Here is a 27,161-nt window from a genome sequence, read left to right as displayed (position 1 = left end):
CCCACTGTCAAACATGGTGGTGGCAGCATCATGGTTTGGGCCTGATTTTCTTCAGCAGGGACAGGGAAGATGGTTAAAATTGATGGGAAGATGGATGGAGCCAAATACAGGACGATTCTGGAAGAAAACCTGATGGAGTCTGCAAAAGACCTGAGACTGGGACGGAGATTTGTCTTCCAACAAGACAATGATCCAAAACATAAAGCAAAATCTACAATGGAATGGTTCAAAAATAAACATATCCAGGTGTTAGAATGGCCAAGTCAATGTCCAGACCTGAATCCAATCGAGAATCTGTGGAAAGAACTGAAAACTGCTGTTCACAAATGCTCTCCATCCAACCTCACTGAGCTCGAGCTGTTTTGCAAGGAGGAATGGGAAAAAATGTCAGTCTCTCGATGTGCAAAACTGATAGACATACCCCAAGCGACTTACAGCTGTAATCGCAGCAAAAGGTGGCGCTACAAAGTATTAACTTAAGGGGGCTGAATAATTTTGCACGCCCAATTTTTCAGTTTTTGATTTGTTAAAAAAGTAATATCCAATAAATGTCGTTCCACTTCATGATTGTGTCCCACTTGTTGTTGATTCTTCACAAAAAAATACAGTTTTATATCTTTATGTTTGAAGCCTGAAATGTGGCAAAAGGTCGCAAAGTTCAAGGGGGCCGAATACTTTCGCAAGGCACTGTATGTTAAGGGGACCTGTAGTAGTCACTGTGTCTTACATCATTGTAGTGGTGATAGGTATGAAGGAGTCTATTTCATAGCTATGTTATCTACGGAGGAGCTAACCTCACGACGGAAGTACTCTCTAAGCACTGAACCAGTCGTACGCGGTGTGATCATGGTTCATGACTTCTAATAACTTTCCTCCTGAATGGAGGGTTCTATTTATTAGTGGCATGTGTGTTGACCATCAGAAGAGTGTTCTGGAGATTCCCTTACATGTGTTGCAATCTGAGTGACTACTAACTCCTCTGTCACTATTTATCAATAGCAATTTGACTTATGAGGTCTCTAATCCTCTTACTGATTGTTGCTGGACTGACTGTGGTAGCATTGGTATTGGTACTCAAGGGGATCAGTTATCCCACCGATTTATTCTGAAATATTATCCTACCGGAACACATGATTAAAGTACTTTACTAGTTGTATTGTAGTTGAAACTACATATAGCAAGGCATTGCTATTTTTATATTTGTTTTGGAGGTGAAAGTCCACTGGACTTCTTTTACAACCAGTGTGGAACACCTCAGTAATATCTTAGATGTGTTCTAAGATGATCCCCATCTAGGGGCATGTCTGCTCCTCACTGTTCTCATAGGGGAGTTTACTAGATTTGTTTTCTGCTCTGACGGCCTCATACGGTGTTGCACATAGTCCCCAAGGGGTGCTTTTGACAGATACCCCTCGTGGATGACTGCATTGCAGCTAGCGTTAGGGGAAGACAGTGTGGTCAGTGGAGAAGGCACTGTGACCTGTGACCATACATGGTTGGTTTTCCAATCCATCAGTGGGAGTAACCGATCCATCAAGTCTGCTCCGAGTAGCAGGGTTTCAGATTCAAGGCTGGTAACATACACAGGGTGAACGATCGATACGTCTGGGAAGTGTAGTTTCAGCATGACTCTCAATGTTAGAGGCGAGGTAGTCTGAATGACCCTCGAATTGTAGTTTCGCCTCATTCTACTTTTAACCAACGTTTAGTTGGCTTCAAAACCCTTTTGAGGTCATCGAACAATGTTTGAGAGATGAGCGATATTGTCGCACCCGAATCAATTAGCGCATGACAAGTTAAGCAGTCCCTCGGGACTGTTTCCAGCTATGGCCGTTTAGAGTCGCGTTTAGTGGACATATTCCCCACAAAGTGGAGTGGTTGTTCACAGCGACGTGACGTGCCATTTCTGTTCAAGGTGAAAGCGGATCGACTTTTCGGATTTTGAGTGGGCTTGGCTTTAACAAAGCTTATGACCTGGTTCTTCGCAACCTTTGTATCAGTCTGTAGAGTCTGTAGACAAAGCCTGCGGGCTTGTTTATTGATCGAGCGGGCCCTGGATAGGGTCTCGCGTGAGAGTGGGCAAAATAGATTTTTGTACTTCCTTGCTAAGGGTGTTAATTCCTGCGGTGTCCGGCAATTCCCCGTCTAGTCCTGTGACCGATCTTTTACCCTTTTCTAAACAATGTACCGCTTTAGTTCTTCACGTAGTGGAACTTGTAGAGAACATTTGTCTCCGATTTGATCGTCCTTTAACCCTTTGTTACCCTTCTGCTCTGACACTTTGTGCGGGTTGGGTGCAGGAACGTAGCAAACAGGTCAATTGTAGCCGTATTGGTTTCGATGACGACGTACTTTACAGTTATTTAGACTGCGGAGGTTACTGGAATCGTGGTTTTGTGGTAGAAACCGTTGTTGTGCGTCATCTCTCAATGCTCAAATACCTGATAATGCGTGTAATGGGTGTTCCTTCCAAGCCTGTTTGACAGTGTTAGTCAGTGAGCTATCGTGTTTGCGAGTCGCAGAACCACTAAATTCTCATTTCAAAGCTGTGGCAAGTTTAGCATAGTCATTAAGCACATGTTGCTGTTGTAGACTAATTAACTTCGTCATGTGTCTATTCGATGTTCGCTTCAACAGGTTAAACCCGGTCAGAAACCGTAGCGTTCGAGGAGCCATCCAATGCATCCTCTATGTCAGCTAGGAACGTCTCAGTATCGTTTGGCTGACCTGGAACGGGGTCAAAGTTGGGGAAATTCTTGACGAGATTGTCAAGGCGTTCCACGCAAAGTGGACGGAGAGGATTGGCTTCATCCTGTGGGGAAATTGCTGCCAAAAGGCCAAGAGGAGAAGCCAAGCTTTGGCTTTGTTGGCGAAGAGGCACCATATTACTCAGTGCCGAATGGCCAAGAGCAGAAGACTGGGGGACACATGAGGGAGGCAAAGTCTGAAACCTTCTATCGTCTTCACTCCTTTGAGTACCGAACTCCGGTTGCTTGGTTGGGTAGTCACGCTGTAGCACGTGACCGTTCTGGAATTCCACCAGATTGTACCTAAGGGTGATATTCTGCTGCACTTGCTCCTTTTGGTCTCAAACTTATCTGTCATTGTTTGGAGATAGAGGTCTTAAGTACGGAGCGAGAGATTCAGTGATGAGATTTCCTCCGCTTGCTTAAAAATCACTATTTTCATTTTCATCACCTGAGTTCTCTCATCATTAATTTGGTCAATGACTTCAATGAGTTCTGCTGACCTGTCATCCAACTTAGTAATTGTGCTAATTAACTGATTGTCTTTGGTCTGCAGCATTTGTAGTAGAACAGTGTTACTTTGAGTAACGTTCAACAAAACTGCATGCATGTTATCAAGTTGAGTGCTCCTGTTTGTAGATAACTTGTCAGATTTATCTAGTTTGGTGTGGACATGGTCATATTTAGTTTTGGCTAAATCGAGTTGTTCCTGTAGAAAACGATTTTGTTCCTGTCAAAAACGATTTTGTTGAATAGTTTGTGCTCTTTCATCGTCATAAGCTGCAATTATCGTCATAAAATGCAATTACATTTAATTGTTCAGTTTTCAAACGCAGTTCCATAGCTAGCAGAATTTTTCCCTTTTCTTCTTTTGTCATTAGTTTCCTGGTTCTCTCCACCTGTCCCTTTATGTCTACCGTTTCCTGCTCGTGATTGGACCAATGCCAATCTTGGATGGCAAGACATCAGGGTTAGATTTTGGAGAGCGTTTGTCGTGATTTCTACTGTTTTTCCTCTAATGGCATAGTTAGGGTTGGTATTGCTGCGAAGGTCAGAGATCAATCCTGTTATGGGTGAGGGTTCACTAATTAGCGGAGGAGTGGGAACCACTCCCTCTGATAGCTTGAACATTATTAGAACATTTGAGAGGGTTATTTAATTTTTTCCTGTTTTTCCAAAGTTTGGTTTTGGAATACGTTAGACATTAATGAACCATCAGTACTGTGACGTGAATGAATTTGCAAAAACAAATTGACTTGATTAATTAATGATAATGATTATTCATACCTGTATAGGCAGCTGGGAATTAAACTTTAGTTAACCTGAGAAGTTGGTTCATCTAGGTTAATAATAGGAAAGTTTAAAATGTCTCATTTAATTGGAAGAACCTGAAAAGGTATGTTCGACAATTTAACTTATTAAATTGAACGAGACAATGATATCCAATCAATTGAGATTGTCTGGATTATCATAAGTGTAACCAGTAGAGCAAATGTTATGGTACATTCACCACTAGGTTCACTTATACCTAAGGCCGAAGCCACATGGGATTCCTGCTGGAGGCGAGACTTCATTCAGTACTGGATAGTCCTGAATGAGCTTTGCAAAAGCTATTTTTACTGATAAATCAATGTTAATGATAAATCAAACCTGTATTTGTCACATAAGGCACAGCCTTCCCCAAGTCGTCCTCCTCAGGATGTTAGCAAGACTGTGGATGTCTCTGCTATTCCTACTGAATACCATGACCTCCTGGAAGTGTTCAGTAAGGCACGTGCTACTTCCCTTCCCCCGCACCATCCTTATGATTGTGCCATTGACCTTCTCCCAGGCACTACACCACCTCGGGGTCGGTTGTATTCTCTGTCCGGACCAGAGACTAAAGCTATGGAAGAGTACATAGAGGAGTCTCTGGCCACTGGGGCCGTCCTTCTACATTTCCTGCAGGCTCAGGGTTTTTCTTTGTGGAGAAGAAGGACAAGAGCCTGCGCCCGTGCATTGCACTACCGGGGAATTAACGATATCACTGTCAAAAACGGTTACCCCCTACCTCTCCTCTCCTCAGCATTTGAACCTCTCCAGGGGGCTACCATGTTTTCCAAGTTGGACCTTCGGAATGCCTACCACCTGGTTCAGATACGTAAGGGGGGTGAGGGGAAGACAGCCTTCAACACAGCCAGTGGACATTTTGAGTACCAGGTCATGCCGTTTGGACTCACCAACGCCCCCACTGTCCTCCAGGCTTTGGTCAATGATGTGCTTCGGAACATGCTAAACCAGTTTGTGTTCGTCTCCCTGGACGACATCCTGTTTTTTCCCCGATCTAACCAAGAACATGTACTCCATGTCAGACAGGTCCTTCAGCGCCTCCTGGAGAACCAATTGATTGTGAAAGCCAAGAAGTATGAGTTCCACCGCTCTTCTATCACCTTTCTGGGTGTCTTGGGTTTGCAAACTTCGAATGCCATTTCATTCAGAATTACAGCACCCTGGCGGTCCCCCTCTCGGCACTCACCTCCCCCAAGGTACCGTTCAAATGGTCTCCAGCTGTCGACAAAGCCTTTGTGGACCTGAAGCATCGGTTCACAACAACAGCCATTCTCATCCATCCGGAACCCCTTGTGTGAATTTGTGGTGGAAGTGGATGCTTCGGATGTTGGAGTGGGAACCATCCTGTCCCAGCGATCTGCCCAGGACCAGAAGCTTCATCCCTGTGCCTTCCTGTCCCATTGTCTCAATCCTGCTGAGAGGAACTATGATGTTGGCAACCGAGAACTCCTGGCGGTGAAGATGGCTTTGGAGGAGTGGAAGCACTGGCTGGAAGGAGCAGAACAGCCATTCCTGGTCTGGACCGACCATAAAAACTTGGAATATCTCCGTTCAGCCAAGCGCCTCAATTCAAGGCAGGCCTGTTGGGCCCTCCTGTTAACCAGATTCAACTTTACCATTTCCTACTGTCCTGGATATAAAAATGTGAAGCCTGATGCTCTCTCCCGCCTATATAGTTCCTCTGCCACACCCTCGGTTTCCGAAACCATTCTCCCTACCTCATGCCTTGCTGCCACTGTGGATTGGGGTATTAAGAATCTGGGAACTGAAGGGGGCCCGGCTAACCTGCTGCTTGTCCCTAACTCAGTCCGGTCCGGGGTCCTGGAATTGGCTCATTCCTCCAGGCTGACTTGTCATCCAGGGTCCCATCGTACACTAGCCTTCCTTCAACAAAGTTTCTGGTGGCCCACAATGGTCCCTGACGTCTCTGCCTTCGTCACTGCATGCACTGTGTGTGCTCAAAACAAGACTCAACGGCAAGCTCCTTCTGGCCTCCTGCAGCCACTACCGGTTCCTCATTGTCCCTGGTCTCATATATCTCTGGACTTTGTCACTGGGCTCCCTCCGTCTGATGGCAACACTGTCATTCTAACGGTAGTCGACCGGTTCTCCAAGGCCGCCCATTTCATACCTCTCCCCAAACTACCTTCTGCCAAGGAGACGGCCCAGCTTATGGTGCAGCATGTCTTCCGGATCCATGGACTCCCGGTAGACATGGTCTCCGATCGGGGTCCTCAGTTCTCATCTCAGTTCTGGAAGGCATTCTGCACATTTATTGGGTCGTCAGCCAGTTGTCTTCCGGATTCCATCCCCAAACTAACGGTCAGTCAGAGCGAGCCAACCAAGACCTGGAGACCACCTTAAGATGCCTGGTCTCAACTAACCCCACTACCTGGAGCTGTCAACTGGTCTGGGTGGAGTATGCCCGGAACACTCTTCCCAGTTCTACCACGGGACTCTCCCCTTTCGAGTGCTCCATGGGTATCAGCCTCCACTCTTCCCTGAACAAGAGCAGGAGGTCAGCGTACCCTCGGCCCAGCTGTTTGTCCGCCGCTGTCGACGTACCTGGAGAAGAGCCAGGGCGGCTATTCTCAAGACCAACTCCAGGTATTGTTGACAAGCGGACCGTCGCCGGACCCCAGGTCCCCGTTACCGCATTGGGCAGAGGGTATGGCTTTCAACTCGGGACCTGCCCCTTCAGGTAGAGTCCCGCAAGCTGTCTCCCCAGTTCATTGGTCCTTTTCCCATCGCCAGAGTCCTGAGTTCCACTGCTGTCCGTCTTGTGTTACCCCATACCCTCCGTATTCACCCTACCTTCCATGTGTCTAGGATTAAGCTGTCCTTTGTCACTTTCCTTTGTCTTCTGTCTCCAGGCCCATCCCTCCCCTCAGGTTATCAGTGGCCAGCCAGCATATACAGTGAGACCACAGGGCAGGGGTTTCCAGTATCTGGTTGACTAGGAGGGTTATGGCCCGGAGGAGAGGTGCTGGGTTCATGCTAAAGACATCTTGGACCCTGACCTCATCGCCGATTTCCACCGCCAACGCCCCGGTCAGCCAGGTATGCGCCCAGGTAGGACGCCAAGTGGCGTCCCTAGGGGGAGGGGTACTGTCACACCCTGATCTGTTTCACCTGTCCTTGTGATTGTCTCCACCCCCTCCAGGTGTCGCTTATTTTCCCCATTGTATTTATCCCTTTGTTTCCTGTCTCTTTGTGCCAGTTCGCCTTTTAGTCAACCAGCGAAATTCTGGACTTTGTACCCACCATTTTTGACCATTCTGCCTGCCTTGACCATGAGCCTATCTGCCACTATGTATGTCACAAATGTGTGTATAGGTGGCAGGGAAGTCAGGAACAGGAGAATAAACTCGGTAAATGGAGTAATGTAATAAAACAAAACATAACTCCAAAACCATAAATACAAATGAAACAAATTGGGTACCGTCGCGCACCAAATACAAACAACACGAAACTGAAACAAGAAACAATCTCTGACAAAGACATGATGGGAAACAGAGGGTTAAATACACAACACGTAATGAATGGGATTGAAACCAGGTGTGTAGACAAGACAAAACCAATGGAAAATGAAAAATGGATCAATGATGGCTAGAAGACCGGTGACGTCGACCGCCGAGCACCACCCGAACAAGGAGAGGCATCAACGTCGGCAGAAGTCGTGACACTGTACCTTCTGGACTCTGATCTGGTTTTGACCTTTTTGCCTGTCCATGACCATTCTCTTGCCTACCCCTTTGGATTAATTAACATTTTAAGACTCCAACCACCTGTCTCCTGTGTCTGCATTTGGGTCTCGCCTTGTGCCTTGATAGTTGTCGTGTCTTTGGCATCATTAAAGTGAAGACTGTTATTTTATCAAATCAATTCTCTGTAATTATTATTACGTGATTAAACTAATCATGTAAATGCAATTAACTAGGAAGTCAGGGCACCAAGGAAAATCTTCAGATTACAAAGTTATAATTTTGGATATCATAAGGATTTTGGCTGGATATCATAAGTAACCACTTGTTAAACGTGATCCACGTTAGGGTGTCACCTAAATAATTATTTGTAAAAGAAATCTACTGGCGATTCTTCACCCTCGGGGGTTCACTGATCACAGAAAGCTGAAATCAAACGGAAGTACAAAGGGTTGGACTTCTGTCGCGCAAGACGGAGGAATTTCAACATGACACAGAAAAATGGCAGCTTTCCCTTTGTTAGCTTAGCATCTCGTGCAAGCTAATCCTACTTTGTACACTTTCAAGCATAACATAGGATCCCCTTAAACAAGAGAATGGTTTTACTAGTAATGTCTTACGTTCAAACCCTTTTCGGCGATCTTCTTCACTAGCCCTAAGTTACCGGAACTCGATACACCTGTGCCCTACCCACGCTACTGCAAACGCAGGGGACCAAGATTTATTGCTTGGTCAAGCTAATATATCCTCAAATTTCAATTGGCTGGCCCTATGTCCTCGCTCGGGAAATTAATAATGACAGAGTCTACCTGCATCTGAAACACGAGAGACAGAAATAGCACCTTTGGCCCAACGCGTCTATTTGTCAAATTTCTATAAGTAGCTGGATCGTGTCCTAGCACTTACAAATGTAATCACTAACTTCACAACTCATAAGCCATTCTGACGTCATCAGAAAAGCGACACCGGGACAACTATGGGCAACACACACACCACACGGCACTATTCGTGTCTAACGCAGTCTGTTTGTACAGTAATCTGATTGCACAATTAATATATATATATTTAATTAAATCATGAAGATCTCATTCTATTTTAGATTCCTCACAGGAGGCACCAACATGGCATGTCTGTGACTATCATTAAATGTGAAGGCTGTTATTTTATCAAATCAATTCTCTGTGTAATTATTATTACGTGATTAAACTAATCATGTAAACTTAAATTAATTAGGAAGTTGGGGCACCACGGGAAAATGTTTATAGAGTCTCTATTTCCCGAATTGACTCTTCAGATATCTTCATATCTTATCAATTTGTCCTCTGTTAATGAATTATTAATTGTTACCTCATTAGTCTCATTCCAAACGTCATAAAATTATTGGTTATCTGAACGAACCCTAGTTTTCATAATGAATCAGCAATATACAAAATGGCTTAATTATTTATTTACTAACTAACTAAATAATCACACAGAATTACCTAACAAACGAACAGTAGATACTGGTATCTAACAATGATAGAAAAGTCCCTAGTGGGCTATGCCGATATGATGGCTTGGTAGCCAAAGGAAAGGGGTGGGGACTGAGAGAGAGCGGGAAAGACAAAATGGATTCACTTCACACAGTCTATAATTATATTAATTGAAATGCTAATCCTTTGCACATGAACGGCCACTCATTCGAGAATAATTGCAATGTACAGTTGAAGTCGGAAGTTTACATACACCTTAGCCAAATACATTTAAACTCAGTTTTTCACAATTCCTGACATTTAATCCAAGTTAAAATTCCCCGTTTTAGGTCAGTTAGGATCACCACTTTATTTTAAGAATGTGAAATGTCAGAATAATAGTTGAGAGAATTATTTATTTCAGCTTTTATTTATTTCATCACATTCCCAGTGGGTCAGAAGTTTACATACACTCAATTAGTATTTGGGAGCATTGCCTTTAAATTGTTTAATTTGGGTCAAACTCTTTGGGTAGCCTTCCACAAGCTTCCCACAATAAGTTGGGTGAATTTTGGGCCATTCCTCCTGACAGAGCTGGTGTAACTGAGTCAGGTTTGTAGGCTTCCTTGCTCACACACGCTTTTTCAGTTCTGCCCACAAATCTTCTATAGGATTTGTGCTTCTACACCTGCATTGCTTGCTGTTTGGGGTTTTAGGCTGGCTTTCTGTACAGCACTTTGAGATATCAGCTGATGTACGAAGGGCTATATAAATAAATTTGATTTGATTTGATTGAAGTCAGGGCATTGTGATGGCCACTCTAATACCTTGACTTTGTTGTCCCCCCCCCTTTTCCTCCAAACATAACAATGGTCATTATGGCCCAACAGTTCTAATTTTGTTTCATCAGACCAGAGGACATTTCTCCAAAAAGTATGATCTTTGTCCCCATGAGCAGTTGCAAACCGTAGTCTGGCTTTTTTATGCCGGTTTTGGAGAAGTGGCTTCTTCCTTGCTGGTTATGTTGATATAGGACTAATTTTACTGTGGATATAGATACCTGTGCAGCTGTTTCCTCCAGAATCTTCACATGGTCTTTTGCTGTTGTTCTGGCATTGATTTGCACTTTTCGCACCAAAGTACATTCATCTCTAGGAGACAGAACGTGTCTCCTTCCTGAGTGGTATGACGGCTGCGTGGTCCCATGGTGTTTATACTTGCGTACTATTGTTTGTACAGATGAACGTGGTACCTTCAGGCGTTTGGAAATTGCTCCCAAGGATGAACTAGACTTGTGGAGGTATGCAATTTTTTTCTGGGTTCTTGGCTGATTTCTTTTGATTTTCCCATGATGTCAAGCAGAGGCACTGAGTTTGAAGGTAGGCCTTGAAATACATCCACAGGTACACCTCCAATTGACTCAAATGATGTCAACTGACATGTTTTGGTCTCAGAAATAAATTCAACCATTTGCAACCTTAGCTTACGCCGTGGTTTGCGTGGTTTGGTGTGAATTGCGCCACGAGTGAGTTTTATATATTTCAGAGAAAAGGGCAGTCCATGACGCCAACGTAATGTCTATGCTCACGTGGCCGTGGCCGTGGCCATTGATTTGGTTAACTTTATATGAAAAACCCATACTCTCATTTAGAAGGTTAACATTACATTACATCTTTTCACAAATAGTTTCCTGTTTAATCACATCCGTTTCACAATATTTAGATGTAAACCTGATAGCTGGAAAATGTACACTTTAAGAGATACAGTTATGTGTGTTTCCTGTTCTTCATGAGATCACCACATGAAACACACTCTTCATCACTGTCCTCTAAGTGTCCACGGACCATTCTCAAAAGTAGAAATATTGTTTAATTTTCCCATTTTGTGGATTAGGAGTTTGGCCAAGAGAGGTTCTTTGTTCTGGTAGACTCTCTCAATATTGCATGGCAGTTTCTACCAGGTATTTATGACCTGTCATAAAGTCATAAAACTGGAGAGAGAGAGAGAGGAGGGGGGCTATAATCCTCCCCCAGGGCATTTCATGACAAATGTATGCTACTCCGATGCGTTCTGCCTACAACAAAATCTCTTGCATAGTTTTGTTTCGGTATGTTGCATTGATCGTGGTTAATACTGTGTTGATTCAATCACAATTGCCACAGTAAAGGGAAACCCTGATAGTGTTAACAGGGAAAACTCTAGAACTGTGGTCACCCAACTTTTCTGAGTCAAGATCACTTTCTGCATCAAAATGCAAGCCGCAATCTACCTCTCAGAATTGTATTTAACATGACTTAAAAAACGTAAGCCTATACATTATTAACCAATTAAAAACAGTACTGTAGCAAGTAAGTATGTGTAGTAAGCTATAGGCCCAATACATTATCACTGCAAATTAGCTGTGAAAAATGGCCCTACTAATGCAATATTGTTCAGGCCATTTTAAGTTTGAGGTATGATATGATATGATCACACCGGTAATAGATCCATTGTTGTATTACTTGTGAGGCACAGCTGAGTGAGCGTACATTTAAATAATGATCTTTTTATTTGTATTTTACTGGGCTGATGGTGCCTGCATCTGATGGTCAGTCTCAGCAGACTGAGGGTCCGCCTCTCAACATCCCGCCGCTCTCCCTTTCCTCCACTGGAGGAAAACACCAAAAAGGGACAAAGTCTTACAGCTGATGGTGACTCGAGTCACACCGCATGCACAAATGACTGTAGTTACTCCCATGAACAGAGAAACTCAAATAGTCCTCGATATTAAAAAAGGCCCAAAGCCGCTAATAATAACAACAATGCAAGCCTAGAGATACACTTTCCTACTCATTCATTACTGCTGCAGTGTTTGTTGTAGTGCTGAGTGGAGATAGGAAGAACGTGCATTTTATGGCTTATAAAAGTATTGAATACAAAGTGTTGACAGTGATGAGTAAGAACTTAAACAAGAGCTCATTCATAAGAACAGCATCTCTTTGCTGTATTTGTTGACAGCCTCTCTCTAGTCATGTTTTTAACCGTTTTAAAATCTCACAGTATCAATTTTGCTGTAGCTTTCTTTTATGCCTGCTACGTTACTGCAGACACGGTAATCTGAGCCATCAGATTGGCCAGAGGTAGGCCTATAGTGCACTTGATTTGCTCTCTGGGCCCTCAGGGAAGGTACCTTCAGATGCATGAAATGGTTCAAAATGACAACAGGTCGCCTACCCGATGCGCAAGGCAGCTGAATTGGGTGCACCTACCATCAACAGACAAATAAAAAAAATAGGAACACAAGGCTTTATTGTTGAGTTTATTACGGAAATGATTGATTAGGAATGCCTTGGAGATCGACCGGTTGGTGACTACTGCTCTAGAAAGTTGAGTGAAGGGGCAGCCTCTGGGCTACTGCGCGTGTGAGCAGTTTAGAGGGAACATTTGGCGCAACTCAATATTAGTAAGGTGTTCCTAATGTTTGGTATACTCAGTGTATCTCTGATCATAAATATACACTATAATCCAGGGAGAGGGTGAGACCCTGGTAATCACAACATATACAATCAATGGCTTTATCTACAACTCTAAATCCAGGAATGGGTTCAGAGGATTTATACAAGGCTTCAACCAACTAACAAATTAATGTTTTGGTGACCTGCAGGACTTCACCATGACCCTGTATCTGAGGCACTACTGGAAAGATGAGAGGCTGTCCTTTCCCAGCACAACCAATAAGAGCATGACGTTCGACGGGCGCCTGGTCAAGAAGATCTGGGTGCCTGATGTGTTCTTCGTCCACTCCAAGAGGTCGTTCATTCATGACACCACCACTGAGAACATCATGCTCAGGGTGTTCCCAGACGGACACGTGCTCTACAGCCTCAGGTGAGGAAACTGGAAGCAGCAGCTTGGTTTTGTGTCATTTCGACGATGACAGCGCAGAACTCAGTTGATCCACATTTTCCCAGCACACATTTACCCATCTCATAGAATCATACTTAACTACGAGGATGTAGCATGTTGACATGTTTGTGTTTTCGTCGTCGTGGATATAAAGATGTTGTGTTTGAATCCCAAGGGTGACGGTTACTGCTGCCTGTAACATGGACTTCAGTCGTTTCCCTCTGGATTCACAGACCTGCACCTTAGAGCTGGAGAGCTGTGAGTAGTGGTACTCTGACTGTGTTATGAAGGGATTTGGTATGGCGGTACAGTACATTAGGCAGATTTCAATTAGAAATCCATTTCTGTTGTCTCCAGATGCTTACACGGACGAGGACCTCATGCTGTACTGGAAGAGTGGGGATGAGTCCCTGAGCACGGATGACAGAATCTCTCTGTCTCAGTTCCTCATCCAGAAGTTTCACACTACCTCCAGACTGGCTTTCTACAGCAGCACAGGTAGAAGCACAAATCATCTCTGAGGGACGGATAAGAACATTTATTGTATAAAAATAACACATTCTGTGTACAAATGATGACTGGATGTTGCAGCATTTACTTCTCAAGAAGTCAACATTTATTTGAATAACAGAATTGAAGTATATTATCTAACTGTTTGTACGGATATTTGTTTGTGACAATTTCACTGAATCCAAATACAGTCCATTGTTGTACAAATACATCTTTAAGTTCTTCAGAGAAGCAAAACCCATTTTCATACTTTTGGTGATATCTCACGTGTCTTTCCCTTCTTCTCTCTAGGCTGGTACAACCGTCTGTACATCAACTTCACCCTGCGACGCCACATCTTCTTCTTCCTGCTCCAGACATACTTCCCTGCAACTCTGATGGTCATGTTGTCCTGGGTGTCGTTCTGGATCGACCGCCGGGCCGTACCGGCCAGGGTCTCATTAGGTAAGATACACTCTTAGAAGAAAATATTCTACCTAGAACCTAAAAGGGTTCTTCAGCTGTCCCTGTGGCGGGGAAACCTTTTTCTAAGAGTGTAGATGGATTGGTTGGTTCATATCTATGAGGATACTTCCTTGAGTCTCGTGTTCACACGGACGTTGTGGTTGTACTGTGCTCCAGGTATCACCACGGTGCTCACCATGTCCACCATCATCACTGGAGTCAACGCCTCCATGCCCAGGGTTTCCTACATCAAAGCTGTGGACATTTACCTCTGGGTCAGCTTTGTGTTTGTGTTCCTATCGGTGCTGGAATATGCTGCCGTCAACTATCTGACAACGTTGAGGGACGGGAAAGATCGGAAGCTCAGGGAAAAGGCCAGAGAGCAGGTAAGGCTCTTACATGCTATACTGCTCTTCTTTATGTCCTTTCAGCATTTTCCCTAGTCTGATCTCTCTTTCTTTCTCTTTATCTCTCTCTCTTCTGTCCTACAGTCCCTGGGCCTGGCGAGAGAACAGGTAAAGGTCCTCATCATACTATACTGAACTACAAGTCCTTTCATCGTTTCTCCTACTCTGATCTCTCTTTCTCTCTCACCCACCTGTCTCTCTCCCTCCCTCCATCTCTCTCTCTCTTTCTCCGCCCTACAGTCGCTCCCCTGCACATGTGGCATGTCCCACACTGGGACCATGATGGCGGACGGGACCTACAGCGAGTCCGACACCAACAGTCTAGCCGGGTACACCAGGGCCTCAGCTCCTGAGGACCCCCCGGAGAAGCAGGAACGCATGGTGGTGCACATCTCCTTGGACAACGAGTCCACGGCGGCAACCAAGAAGAAGACGCGCTTCCGCAGCTTCAGTTTCATGCAGAACACCCACGCCATTGACACCTACTCCCGCATGATCTTTCCTGGATCCTACATCATTTTCAACCTCATCTACTGGTCTGTGTACTGCTGAGGCTCTCCCGGACAGCCTTGTTAGAGTCAGCAGAGAGACAATCTACTGATGTTGCTGTACCAGATGAAACAGGACCGTTATTTAACTCTGACCGACAAAACTGATTGACTCAAAGTGGTAATGACCTCCATAATGCACATTGAGGTGATGGAGTTCTTATAACACCTGTGCTCACCAGCAGCACTCACAAAAGGTTTTCACAGATCTCTAGATGGATAACACCATTCTATCCTCACCATCAGCTACAACCATGCTACTACTTGACTCAACTGTACAGCTTTCCTTTTTTTGCTATATAAACTATTTACGCAACCATGCAGGTCCAAGCACAAACTATGATGAATTTTATACTCATGGCACTGTCAAAGCAGTAAGACTGTGTCTGTATTACTGACAGTATACGTACTTCTAAAAATGGACTAAGTGTTGCCCAAGCTTGCCGTCCTTAAGCAGAAAACAGAAAGCTTGATCCATAATGTGAGGGTTTGACCTCTTAAAATCGACTATGTTGATTTGGCAAGCATCAGTTGCTCATGAGCAAATTGAAACGCAGCCACAGACTCTATGTCTTCTAGGAATGCACCAAGTGTTATTCTTTGTAACAGCTGAATATGATTGAACAAACCACACAAAAATCTAAATCTACATTTATACAAGCTGGCAGATTTTCACTTAGATTACAGTATTTCAGTATTTATTTTATTATTTATTAATGATCTATTTATTCAATTATTTATTCATTTTAGGCCTATCAATTTACTTACATAATAAATGTTTAGTGCACTAAATATGCCATTATACCTTAAGTTGTTAAAAACAATGCATGGGGCTTAATAGGTTTTTTCATGGTTGGCCACGGAAATTGTGAGGGTGGGTACCATTAATGAATGCTTATGTGAACTATCATTCAGCTTGTTTCAGGAACTCAATGTTATCCACCAATTAAAGAGTTGTTTCTGTTTATATTACTCAGAAGGGGGTTTTCGAGACTTATAAACCTTTATCAGCGATGTAATGAACTTGAACAGCCTTAAGTGAACTGGTTTCACGGCGAAATCTTTTGTGTTTGTTTGTTTGATTGACTGTTTGGATTACAAGTGACTGCATATTGCTTTTTATATCCAGTATTCTATCCAACCAGTATATTAGTACACATGGTATTGTATGTAGTATGTAGATAGCCACAAGCATGAGCTGGATTTACTAGGCATCCATATTGCCACTGTAGATATGTCAGCCTGTTGGACAAATGCTCAACCAACGCAAATCACCTCATACAGATGCTTGTCCACAAGCTTGCAAAACTACTGTAGACTGATTATTGTCGCGTCAAAACATTTAGAATGTATGCTTTTTTTGGAGCAGATTTCTAAATAAAAGGCTTTAAGCTAAAAGCATGTTTGCAGTCAATGTGTTTGAGCATGAGTCGTGACCATACATATTTTGCTTGCCTGTTCTCAATCTAAAGAAAAGTCTGTAACCGTTATCTTTCAATTGCTGGAGGCAGGGTTGCAAAGTTCCAGTAATTCAAAATTCCCAAATTCTTTTAAAAAATTCCCAGTTGGAAGATTCCCTGATAAGCAGGAAATCTGAAATTCTCCAACCAGGATTTCGGGAAAACCTGTGAATTTTGGGAAAGCTGCTGGACTTTTGCAACCCTAGCTGGATTATGTCATTGTTTCCTTATGGATGAGGCAACATTACTAAGGACTATGAGATAAGATGACTGGAAATACAGCATTCACTTTTAAGAATAATGTGTTTCTGAGACAATCTTGCCATGTGATGTACATCTGTCTGTCTGTAATCCAGATTTTAGAGAGCATTCATAGCACATTTAATCCCCAAACAAACAAATCAAATTAAATTAGCCTCAGTGAGAATGTCTAAGCTGCCCCCACCTACACAGCCGCTATATGTGTCTCTACACTGAGTGTACAAAACATTAGGAACACCTTCCTAATATTGAGTTGCACCCCCCTTTGTCTCCAATGCTTCCCAAGTTGGCTGGATGTCCTTTGGGTGGTGGCCCATTCTTGATACACACGGGAAACTGTTGAGCCTGAAAAACTAAGCAGCGTTGCAGTTCTTGACAGACTCAAACCGGTGTTCCTGGCACCTACTACCATACCCCATTCAAAGGCACTTAAATATTTTGTCTTTCCAATTCACCCTCTGAATGCCTCACATACACAATCCATGTGGGATCATAGCCTTCACCTGGTCAGTCTGTCATGGAAAGTTCCTAATGTTTTGTACAGTCAGTGTATATTACAACAATACATTGTAACATAATGGAGCTACAGTACAGTTGCCTATTGCTTACATATCCCTTTCAGCAGGGTATGCCTGATATAGCATTGACCAATCAAGTGAGGCCCAGTGGTTGACCTACTGAACATCATAGATGTCATGTGATATGGCGAACTCATTCTGTCACGTCCTGACCTTAGTTCCTTTTGTATGTCTCTATTTTAGGTTGGTCAGGGCGTGAGTTGGGGTGGGCATTCTATGTTTTGTTCTTGGGTTTATATTTCTATGTGTTTGGACTGGTATGGTTCCCAATCAGAGGCAGCTGTCAATCGTTGTCTCTGATTGAGAACCATACTTAGGTAGCCGGTTTTCTCACTCTTGTTTGTGGGTGGTTATTTTCCGTTTCAGTGTTTTCACCATACGGGACTGTTTCGGTTTTCCTTTATTCGCTTGTTTTCTGTGTTCAGTGTAATAAATATGACGAACACTTACCACGCTGCACATTGGTCCGATATTTCCTACTCCTCCTCAGGCGAAGAAGAGATTCGTTACACATTCAGCAGAAAAATGACACCACTGTCACTGAGCCACAGCACAGTTTGATCCATTGTCCTCTGTCTGCAGAGAAACAACTGTTGTTTCTGGTTAACTGGCATTTATGCAATATGCTAAACCCTGTTATGTTACAGTGATGCCTGTTACATGGTGTAATCTGTCTACAAATGTTGTCTCTTGTTGACTCATCAGATGACCGCTGTCTGTGGTCCTCAGTAAACCAGTAACAGAGGATGAGGGGGATTGGATGCCCATTTGTAGTGAGGATTGGATGCCCATTTGTAGTGAGGATTGGATGCCCATTTGTTGTGAAGATTGGATGCCCATTTGTAGTGAAGATTGGATGCCCATTTGTAGTGAAGATTGGATGCCCATTTGTAGTGAAGATTGGATGCCCATTTGTAGTGAAGATTGGATGCCCATTTGTAGTGAGGATTGGATGCCCATTTGTAGTGAGGATTGGATGCCCATTTGTAGTGAGGATTGGATGCCCATTTGTAGTGAGGATTGGATGCCCATTTGTAGTGAGGATTGGATGCCCATTTGTAGTGAAGATTTGATGCCCATTTGTAGTGAAGATTTGATGCCCATTTGTAGTGAAGATTGGATGCCCATTTGTAGTGAGGATTGGATGCCCATTTGTAGTGAAGATTGGATGCCCATTTGTAGTGAAGATTGGATGCCCATTTGTAGTGAGGATTGGATGCCCATTTGTAGTGAGGATTGGATGCCCATTTGTAGTGAGGATTGGATGCCCATTTGTAGTGAGGATTGGATGCCCATTTGTAGTGAGGATTGGATGCCCATTTGTAGTGAGGATTGGATGCCCATTTGTAGTGAGGATTGGATGCCCATTTGTAGTGAGGATTGGATGCCCATTTGTAGTGAGGATTGGATGCCCATTTGTAGTGAAGATTTGATGCCCATTTGTAGTGAAGATTGGATGCCCATTTGTAGTGAGGATTGGATGCCCATTTGTAGTGAAGATTGGATGCCCATTTGTAGTGAGGATTGAATGCCCATTTGTAGTGAGGATTGGATGCCCATTTGTAGTGAGGATTGGATGCCCATTTGTAGTGAGGATTGGATGCCCATTTGTAGTGAAGATTTGATGCCCATTTGTAGTGAAGATTGGATGCCCATTTGTAGTGAGGATTGGATGCCCATTTGTAGTGAAGATTGGATGCCCATTTGTAGTGAGGATTGGATGCCCATTTGTAGTGAAGATTGGATGCCCATTTGTAGTGAGGATTGGATGCCCATTTGTAGTGAGGATTGGATGCCCATTTGTAGTGAGGATTGGATGCCCATTTGTAGTGAAGATTGGATGACCATTTGTAGTGAGGATTAGATGCCCATTTATAGTGAGGATTGGCAATCCTCACTACAAATACACCCTAATACAGGGCTTAACTATTATGATGAGGCAACTCTTTGTGTGTGTGTTGGTTCTATCCTTGTGAGGACCTGAAATCCCCAAAAGTCACTACAAGGATAATCCCTATGAGGACAAAGGCTACTTTAAATTTAGGAATGAGGTTTAGGGTTACAATTATGGTTAGGGTTATAATTAGTGTTAGGGTAAGTGGTTAGGTTTAGGAGTTAGGTTTTGGTTATTGGTTAAGGTTAGGGTAAGGGTTAGAATTAGGGTTAAAGTTAGGTTTAGGGTAAATAGAATTTTGAGTGGAAATACATTTTAGGTCCTCACGAGGATAGAAGAACATAATGCATGTGTGTGTGCGGAATTTGTGTTGAAAAAAATTGCAAACACAAATTCCCTTTACAGATTAATGATAAAATCTATGTTGAATTGTTCAATAGCTAAATTGATACTCATAGAACCATTATGTGGGTTTGGAATTCAGTAGGGGATTTTACTGTTAATTGCTTTGTTAATTCCATTGTTTACCCAAGTTACCAAAGTTGTTGAAATCAGCTTAAAGTATAATATATTATATTCTAAGTATAACATCATTCATATTCATACAGTATATTGTACAAAATATTTTAACAAGCATCTACAGTAAATATTATACTATTGTATTGTGCCATGCTCACTGTCATATTCAACAGAACCATCATCATCAGTTGACAATTGGTTAGTGCAGATTAATTTCTAATGAAGAGATGAAAAAAAAAAAATATATATATGCGGTTGGCTTCGCATCAAGTGCTGCAATCTTCCGCCCACCAAATCCAGATTAATTATGTGTGGGGAGAAGTGATTGGGGAGGTGGGAGAAAATCTGTCAGTTCAAACTAAATTAAACTGCCACGCATGCTATGAAAGAACTGCAACACCATTCTAAATGATTTATGTCATGGGAGACATATTGGATTACCTCTGTGATAGCTGATGTGTTGAGCTTTCTGAAGCTATGGCTACTTTGGTGATACACATTGGTAGCAGTAGATAGGGTGAGTTTCCCCCATGTGCAAATCACTTTAAGCATCTGTAAAAGTATTTTATAATTCCAATCAATTGTTCATTGCATTTAAAAAATAAAAAAAATCCTTATTAAATTAGATATATACAGTATCTCATAAAAGAAGACCTTGCCATCAGGTACTTTTATCTGGTAGGTATTTCTGTAAGACAAATTTCCACCCTAAAACTTGTTTTAGACCATGCCGCCCTCTATTGGTTGAAAGGTATGCAATATAATGTTTGTTCAAATGAAATCCAAGTGTTCCCTGTAGTCTTGTGTGTGCCAGTGCTTTGGAACAGCAGGCGGTGGTGCTATAACACTATGCATTGCACTTGTAGTGCACACTGCTGTCATTGAGAACTACTGCATTTTACATCCTGATATCTTGAATACCGGGGGTAGGGGTAGGGTTGAACCGGGATGTGGACATTAATCTAGGGGTTAGGGTAAGGGTTTTAGTTGAGGCTGGTTTAGTGTTGAACCGGGATGTGGACAGCTAAGGTTAGGGTTAAGGTTAGGGTTGTGGTTGAGGGTTAGAGTTAACCCCAACCTTGGCTCCAGCTCCAATCTTAACCCTAACCCTAGCTTCATGTCCACATCTCAGTTCAACTCTAACCCCAGCTTTAACCCTAGCATCCTGTTTAATAAAAAACACAAACATGGGTTAGGGTTGAATCTTACATAACTTGTTGCCTATGTAATCTGAGGCAGATTAACTTCCATGTGAATGCCACATACAGTAATAGGACAGCTCATACATATCATGACACATCAGAGAACATGAAGTTAGTAACCTACAAATCTTTTCTGCAGAGAAATATTGGCTTTGCCCTGTGGTGCTGCCCTAAGCCATAAAAAAATGTCTACATCCCTTTTACTATGTGTGGTGCTGACAGCCAATCCCTAAATTGTGTTGATGCGCCCTTGTGACTCTGCCTGGCCTGAACAGATGCTGCGTTTTAGTATGTTAATCTCAGATTTCAGTTTGGCACATAATAGTATTACGCTCCCTGTGTTTTAGCCTATTCAGACACTTCCAGGTTCTGTCCTGATCCTGTTTGCAGGTCGGGATAGTCTAATGATACAGTAGTATCAGGAGTATACTTATAGTACTATCAGGAGTACACAATGAGCGCAGGAGTGCAGGTGCATACTGCTACTCCTCCATAAGGAGTATAGGAATATACTGCTAATCTTCCTTAAGGAATACAGGAGTACAAGAGGGGGAATAGGCTTTGTCCTGCCCTCTGCACAACTGTCTTGGTGTGTTTGGACCATGGTAGTTTGTTGGTGATGTGGACATCAAGGAACTTGATGCTCTCAACCTGCTCCACTACAGTCGGTGAGAATGGGGGGCTGCTCGGCCCTATTTTTCCTGTAGTCCACAATCATCTTCTTTGTCTTGATCATGTTGAGGGAGAGGTTGTTGTCCTGGCACCACACGGCCAGGTCTCTGATCTCCTCGATGTCTCATTGTTGTCGGTGATCAGGCCAACCACTGTTGTGTCATCTGCAAACTTAATGATGGTGTTGGAGTTGTGCCTGGCCATGCAGTCATGAGTGAATAGGGAGTTCAGGAGAGGACTGAGCACGCACTCCTGAGGGCGCCCGTGTTGAGGATCAGCGTGGCTGTAGTCAATGAACAGCGTTCTCACATAGGTGTTCCTTTTGTCCAGATGGGAAAGGGCAGTGTGGAGTGCAATAGAGATCTGTGGATCTGTTGGGGCGGTGAGCAAATTGGACTCAGTCAGGGACAGGTTGAAAATGTCAGTGAAGACACTTGCCAGTTGGTCAGTGCATGCTCGGAGTACACGTCCTGGTAATCCGTCTGGTCCTGCGGCCTTGTGAATGTTGACCTGTTTGAAGGTCTTACTTAGATCTGGTACAGAGAGCGTGATCACACAGTCGTCCGGAACAGCTGGTGCTCTCATGCATGTTTCAGTGTTACTTGCCTCGAAGCGAGCATAGGAGTAATTTAGCTTGTCTGGTAGGTTCGTGTCACTGGGCAGCTCGCGGCTGTGCTTCCCTTTGCAGTCTGTTATAGTTTGCAAGCCCTGCCACATCCGACGAGCACCGGAGCCGGTGTAGTACGATTAAAGCTTGGTCCTGTATTGACGCTTTGCCTGCTTGATGGTTCGTCGGCGGGCATAGCGGGATTTCTTATAAGCTTCCGGGTTAGAGTCCCGCTCCTTGAAAGCGGCAGCTCTACCCTTTAGCTCAGTGCAGATGTTGCCTGTAATCCATGGCTTCTGGTTGGGGTATGTATGTACAGTCACTGTGGGTACAACATCATCGATGCACATTGATGAAGCCAATGCCATTGGAGGAATCACGGAACATATTCCAGTCTGTGTTAGAAAAACAGTCCTGTAGCTTACTTAGTACCTGCTTCATCTGACCACTTTTTTATTGGCAGTCACTGGTACTTCCTGCTTTAGTTTTTGCTTGTAAGCAGGAATCAGGAGGATAGAATTATGGTCATATTTTCTAAATGGAGGGCGAGAGAGAACTTTGTATGCGTCTCTGTGTGCGGAGTAAAGGTGTTCTAGAGTTTTTTTTCCCTCTGGTTGCACATTTAACATGCTGGTAGAAATTAGGTAAAATGGATTTAAGTTTCCCTGCATTAATTAAAGTCCCCGGCCACCAGGAGCGTTGCCTCTGGATGAGCATTTTCCTGTTTGCTTATGGCCGTATACAGCTCATTGAGTGAGGTCTTTGTGCCAGCATTGGTTTGTGTTGGTAAATAGACAGCTACGAAGAATATAGATGAAAACTCTCCTGGTAAATAATGTGTTCTACAGCGTATCATGAGATACTCTACCTCAGGCGAGCAAAACCTTGAGGATTCCTTTGATTTCGTGCACCAACTTTTGTTTTTCAAATACACATAGACTGTCACCCCTTGTCTCACAGTGGCTTGCGAAAGTATTCACCCCCTTGGCATTATCCCTATTTTGTTGCCTTACAACCTGGAATTAAAATGGATTCTTGGGGGGTTTGTATCATTTGATTTACACAACATGCCTAATACTTTGAAGATACTAAATATAAGACCAAAAACGGAAAACTTGAGCGTGCATAAGTATTCACCCCCCCAAAGTCAATACTTTGTAGAGTCACCTTTTGCAGTACTTACAGCTGCAAGTCTCTTTGGGTATGTCTCTATAAGCTTGCCCATGTAGCCACTGGGATTTTTGCCCATTCTTCAAGGCAAAACTGCTCCACCTCCTTCAAGTTGGATGGGTTCCGCTGGTGTACAACAATCTTTAAGTCATATCACAGATTCTCAATTGGATTGAGGTCTGGGCTTTGACTAGGTCATTCCAAGGCATTTAAATGTTTCCCCTTAAACCACTCGAGTGTTGCATTAGCAGTATGCTTAGGGTCATTGTCCTGCTGGAAGGTGACCCTCCATCCCAGTCTCAAATCTCTGGAAGACTGAAACAGGTTTCCCTCAAGAATTTCCCTGTATGTAGCGCTATCCATCATTCCTTCAATTCTGACCAGTTTCCCAGTCCCTGCCGATGAAAAACATCCCCACAGCATGGGGGATTGAGAGGTAATGGGTTTGCGCCAGACATAGCGTTTTCCTTGATGGCCAAAAAGCTAAATTTTAGTCTAATCTGACCAGAGTACCTTCTTCCATATGTTTGGGGAGTCTCTTATTTTTTTAATTCCACTTCACTAATTTGGACTATTTTGTGTATGTCCATTACATGAAATCCAGATAAAAATCCATTTAAATTACAGGTTGTAATGCAACAAAATAGGAAAAACGCCAAGGGGTGTGAATACTTTTACGAGGCGCCTGTTCTATCCTGCCGAAAGCGTAAAACCCGGCAGCTGTATGTTATTCATGTCGTCGTTCAGCCACGACTCTGTGAAACATAAGATATTACAGTTTTTAATGGTAGGATATACATGCTCGTAGTTCATCTATTTTATTATCCAATGATTGTACTTTGGCCAATAGGACCAATGGTAAACTCGCCGTCATATCCTTACAAGGCACCCAGATCTACGTCCCCGATTTCTCCCTCTCTTTCTCCTGCGAAAGACAGGGATGAGGGCCTTGTCGGGTGTCTGGAATAAATCCTTTGCGTCTAACTCGTTAAAGAAAAAGTATTATTCCCGTACGGGGTGAGTAATCGCTGTCCTGATATCTAGAAGCTCTTTTCGGTCATAAGAGATGGTGGCAGAAACATTATGTACAAAATAAGTTACAAATAACACAAAAAAACATACATAATAGCACAATTGGGTAGGGGACCGTAAAACGGCAGCCATCTCCTCAGGCGCCATTATTGCTCCTCCAGCGACAATTGACTGCCAAACAATTGATGAGTTGAAATTCGAATTTAATTGGCCACACCTCCCAGGATGTAGAATTTGAATTTGAGTTTGAGAGATAGGAAGTAGAATTGAATTCAGTGCAATTCAATGAAATTCAACTCCGTCATAGAACATGAGAGTTTCATTGAATCTGACACTTCCAGATACCAAACAATATATGACTTTTGTCTGGAAACAATGTTCATATTCTTTTAACCTTAGTGCTTAGAATAGCCTTACTACGTGACCAAAAGTATGTGGACACCTGCTCATCGAGCATCTCAATCCAAAATCATAGACATTAATATGGAGTTGGTCCCCCTTGTATTTTTTTAACAGCCTCCACTCTTCTTAGAAGGCTTTCCAGTAGATGTTGGAACATTGCTGTAGTGACTCAGCCAAAACAGCATTAGTGAGGTTGGGCACTGATGTTGGGCAATTAGGCCTGGCCTGCAGTCGGCATTCCAATTAATCCCAAAGGTGTTCGATGATGAAGTCAGGGCTCTGTGCAGGCCAGTCAAGTTCTTCCACACCAATCTCAACAAACATTTCTGTATGGACTTCGCTTTGTGCACGGGGGGATTGTCATGCTGAAACAGGAAAGGGCCTTCCCCAAACTGTTGCCACATAGTAGGAAGCACTGAATTGCCTAGACTGTCACTGTATGCTGTAGCGTTAAGATTTCCTTTCACTGGAGCTAAGGGGACTAGCCCGAACCATGAAACACAGCCCCAGACCATTATTCCTCATCGACCAAACTTTACAGTTGGAGCTATACAGTCGGGCAGGTAACGTTCTCCTGGCATCTGCTAAATCCAGATTCTTCCATCGGACTGCCAGATGGTGAAGCGTGATTCACCCCTCCAGAGAATGTGTTTCCACTGCTCCAGAGTCCAATGGCGGCGAGCTTTACACCACTCCAGCCGATGCTTGGCATTGCACATGGTGATCTTAGGCTTATGTGCGACTGCTCGGCCATGTAAACCCATTTCATGACACGACCGACGAACAGTTCTTGTGCTGACGTTGCTTCCTGAGGCAGTTTGGAACTCGTAGTGAGTGTTGCAACCCAAGGACAGGGGATTTTTACGCGCTACGCGTTTCAGCCCTCGGCGGTCCCTTTCTGTAGGCTTGTGTGGCCTATCACTTTGCAGCTGAACCTTTATTGCTCTTAAACGTTTCCACTTCACAATAACAGCACTTGAAGTTGACCGGGGAAGCTCTAGCAGGGCAGAAATGTGATGAACTGGTAGCAGGTAGCATCCCACGTTGAAAGTCACTGAGCATTTCAGTAAGGCCATTCATCTGCCAATGTTTGTCTATGGAGATTGCATGGCTGTGTGCTCAATTTTATACATCTGTCAGCGACGGTGTGGTTGAAATGGCTTTATTCGCTAATTTGAAGTTGTGTCCACATACTTTTTTATATATAGTGTATTTCCACCAACCATTTAGTTTGTTTGGATTATTTTTGAAGGCTTTAGGGTCAATATGAGGGTTAAATCAATGTAGTCTAGAAAATGTAGTATTTTCCTCATATTTAAAATATAAGAAATGAAATACAATAATTTACAATATTCACATACAGTTTTTGTTTTCCTTGATCATTCATTTTAAGAGTTTGTCGGCAAAATCTATTGTTTCATCAATATTTTATGTGCATGTAGCCTATCAAGAGGCTGATTAAACAGCATGATCATTATACAAGTGCGCCTTGTGCTTGGGACAATAAAAGGCCACTGTAAAATGCCCAGTTTTGTCACACAACACAATGCCACAGATGTCTCAAGTTTTGAGGGAGCGTGCAATTGGCATGCTGACTGCAGGAATGTCCACCACAGCTGTTGGCAGATAACTGAACATTAATTACTCTACCACAAGCCACCTCTAACGTCGTTTTAGTGAATTTGGCAGTACGTCCAGTAGTGGCGGTGAGGTTATGGTATGGGCAAGCATAAACTATGGACAATGAACACAATTGCATTTTATCAATGCCAATTTGAATGCGAAGATACCGTGATGAGATCCTGAGACCCATTGTCGTGCCATTCATCCGCCGCCATTACCTCATATTACAGCATGATAATGCACAGCCCCATGTAGCAAGGATCTTCTAGGATCAATTCTTGGATCCCAGTTCTTCCATGGTCTGCATACTAACCAGACATGTCACCCACTGAGCATGTTTGTGATGCTCTGGGATCAAAGTGTTCGACCACGTGTTCCAGTTCCCGCCAATATCCAGCAACATTCAACACATTCAATTGAACAACATTCCACGGGCCACAATCAACAGCCTGATCAACCCTATGCGAAGTAGATGTGTCGCGTTGCATGAGGCAAATGGTGGTAACACCAGATACTGACTGGTTTTCTGATCCACGCCCCTACACTACCTTCTTAAGGTATCTGTGACAACAGAGGCATATCTGTATTCCCAGTCATGTGAAATCCATAAACTAGGGCCTAATGCATTTATTTCATTTGACTGATTTCCTTGTACGAACTGTTTATATTTTTGTTCAGTATAGAATAGAAGAGACATTTGAATTTAATTGAATCCA

At 43.3% G+C, this 27,161-nt stretch overlaps 1 protein-coding gene across 1 annotated transcript in view; it reads left to right on the top strand.

The window, feature by feature from the left end:
• The window catches only part of LOC139407760 (gamma-aminobutyric acid receptor subunit rho-2-like), a 43,131-nt gene extending 27,453 nt beyond the window's left edge, over positions 1-15,678 (top strand). Inside the window, exons 4-10 of the mRNA XM_071151618.1 lie at positions 12,875-13,098; positions 13,292-13,374; positions 13,474-13,614; positions 13,918-14,070; positions 14,248-14,456; positions 14,562-14,585; positions 14,718-15,678. Coding sequence (XP_071007719.1) covers positions 12,875-13,098; positions 13,292-13,374; positions 13,474-13,614; positions 13,918-14,070; positions 14,248-14,456; positions 14,562-14,585; positions 14,718-15,029 — 1,146 coding nt within the window. The 3' untranslated portion in view covers positions 15,030-15,678. The remainder of the gene's footprint in view (positions 1-12,874; positions 13,099-13,291; positions 13,375-13,473; positions 13,615-13,917; positions 14,071-14,247; positions 14,457-14,561; positions 14,586-14,717) is intronic.
• The last annotated feature ends 11,483 nt before the right edge of the window (positions 15,679-27,161 follow it).

Source organism: Oncorhynchus clarkii, chromosome 4 (genome assembly GCF_045791955.1).
Source record: "Oncorhynchus clarkii lewisi isolate Uvic-CL-2024 chromosome 4, UVic_Ocla_1.0, whole genome shotgun sequence".
In the NCBI taxonomy this organism is placed as follows: Eukaryota; Metazoa; Chordata; class Actinopteri; order Salmoniformes; family Salmonidae; genus Oncorhynchus; species Oncorhynchus clarkii.
This window is presented reverse-complemented; position numbering and strand designations above follow the sequence as displayed.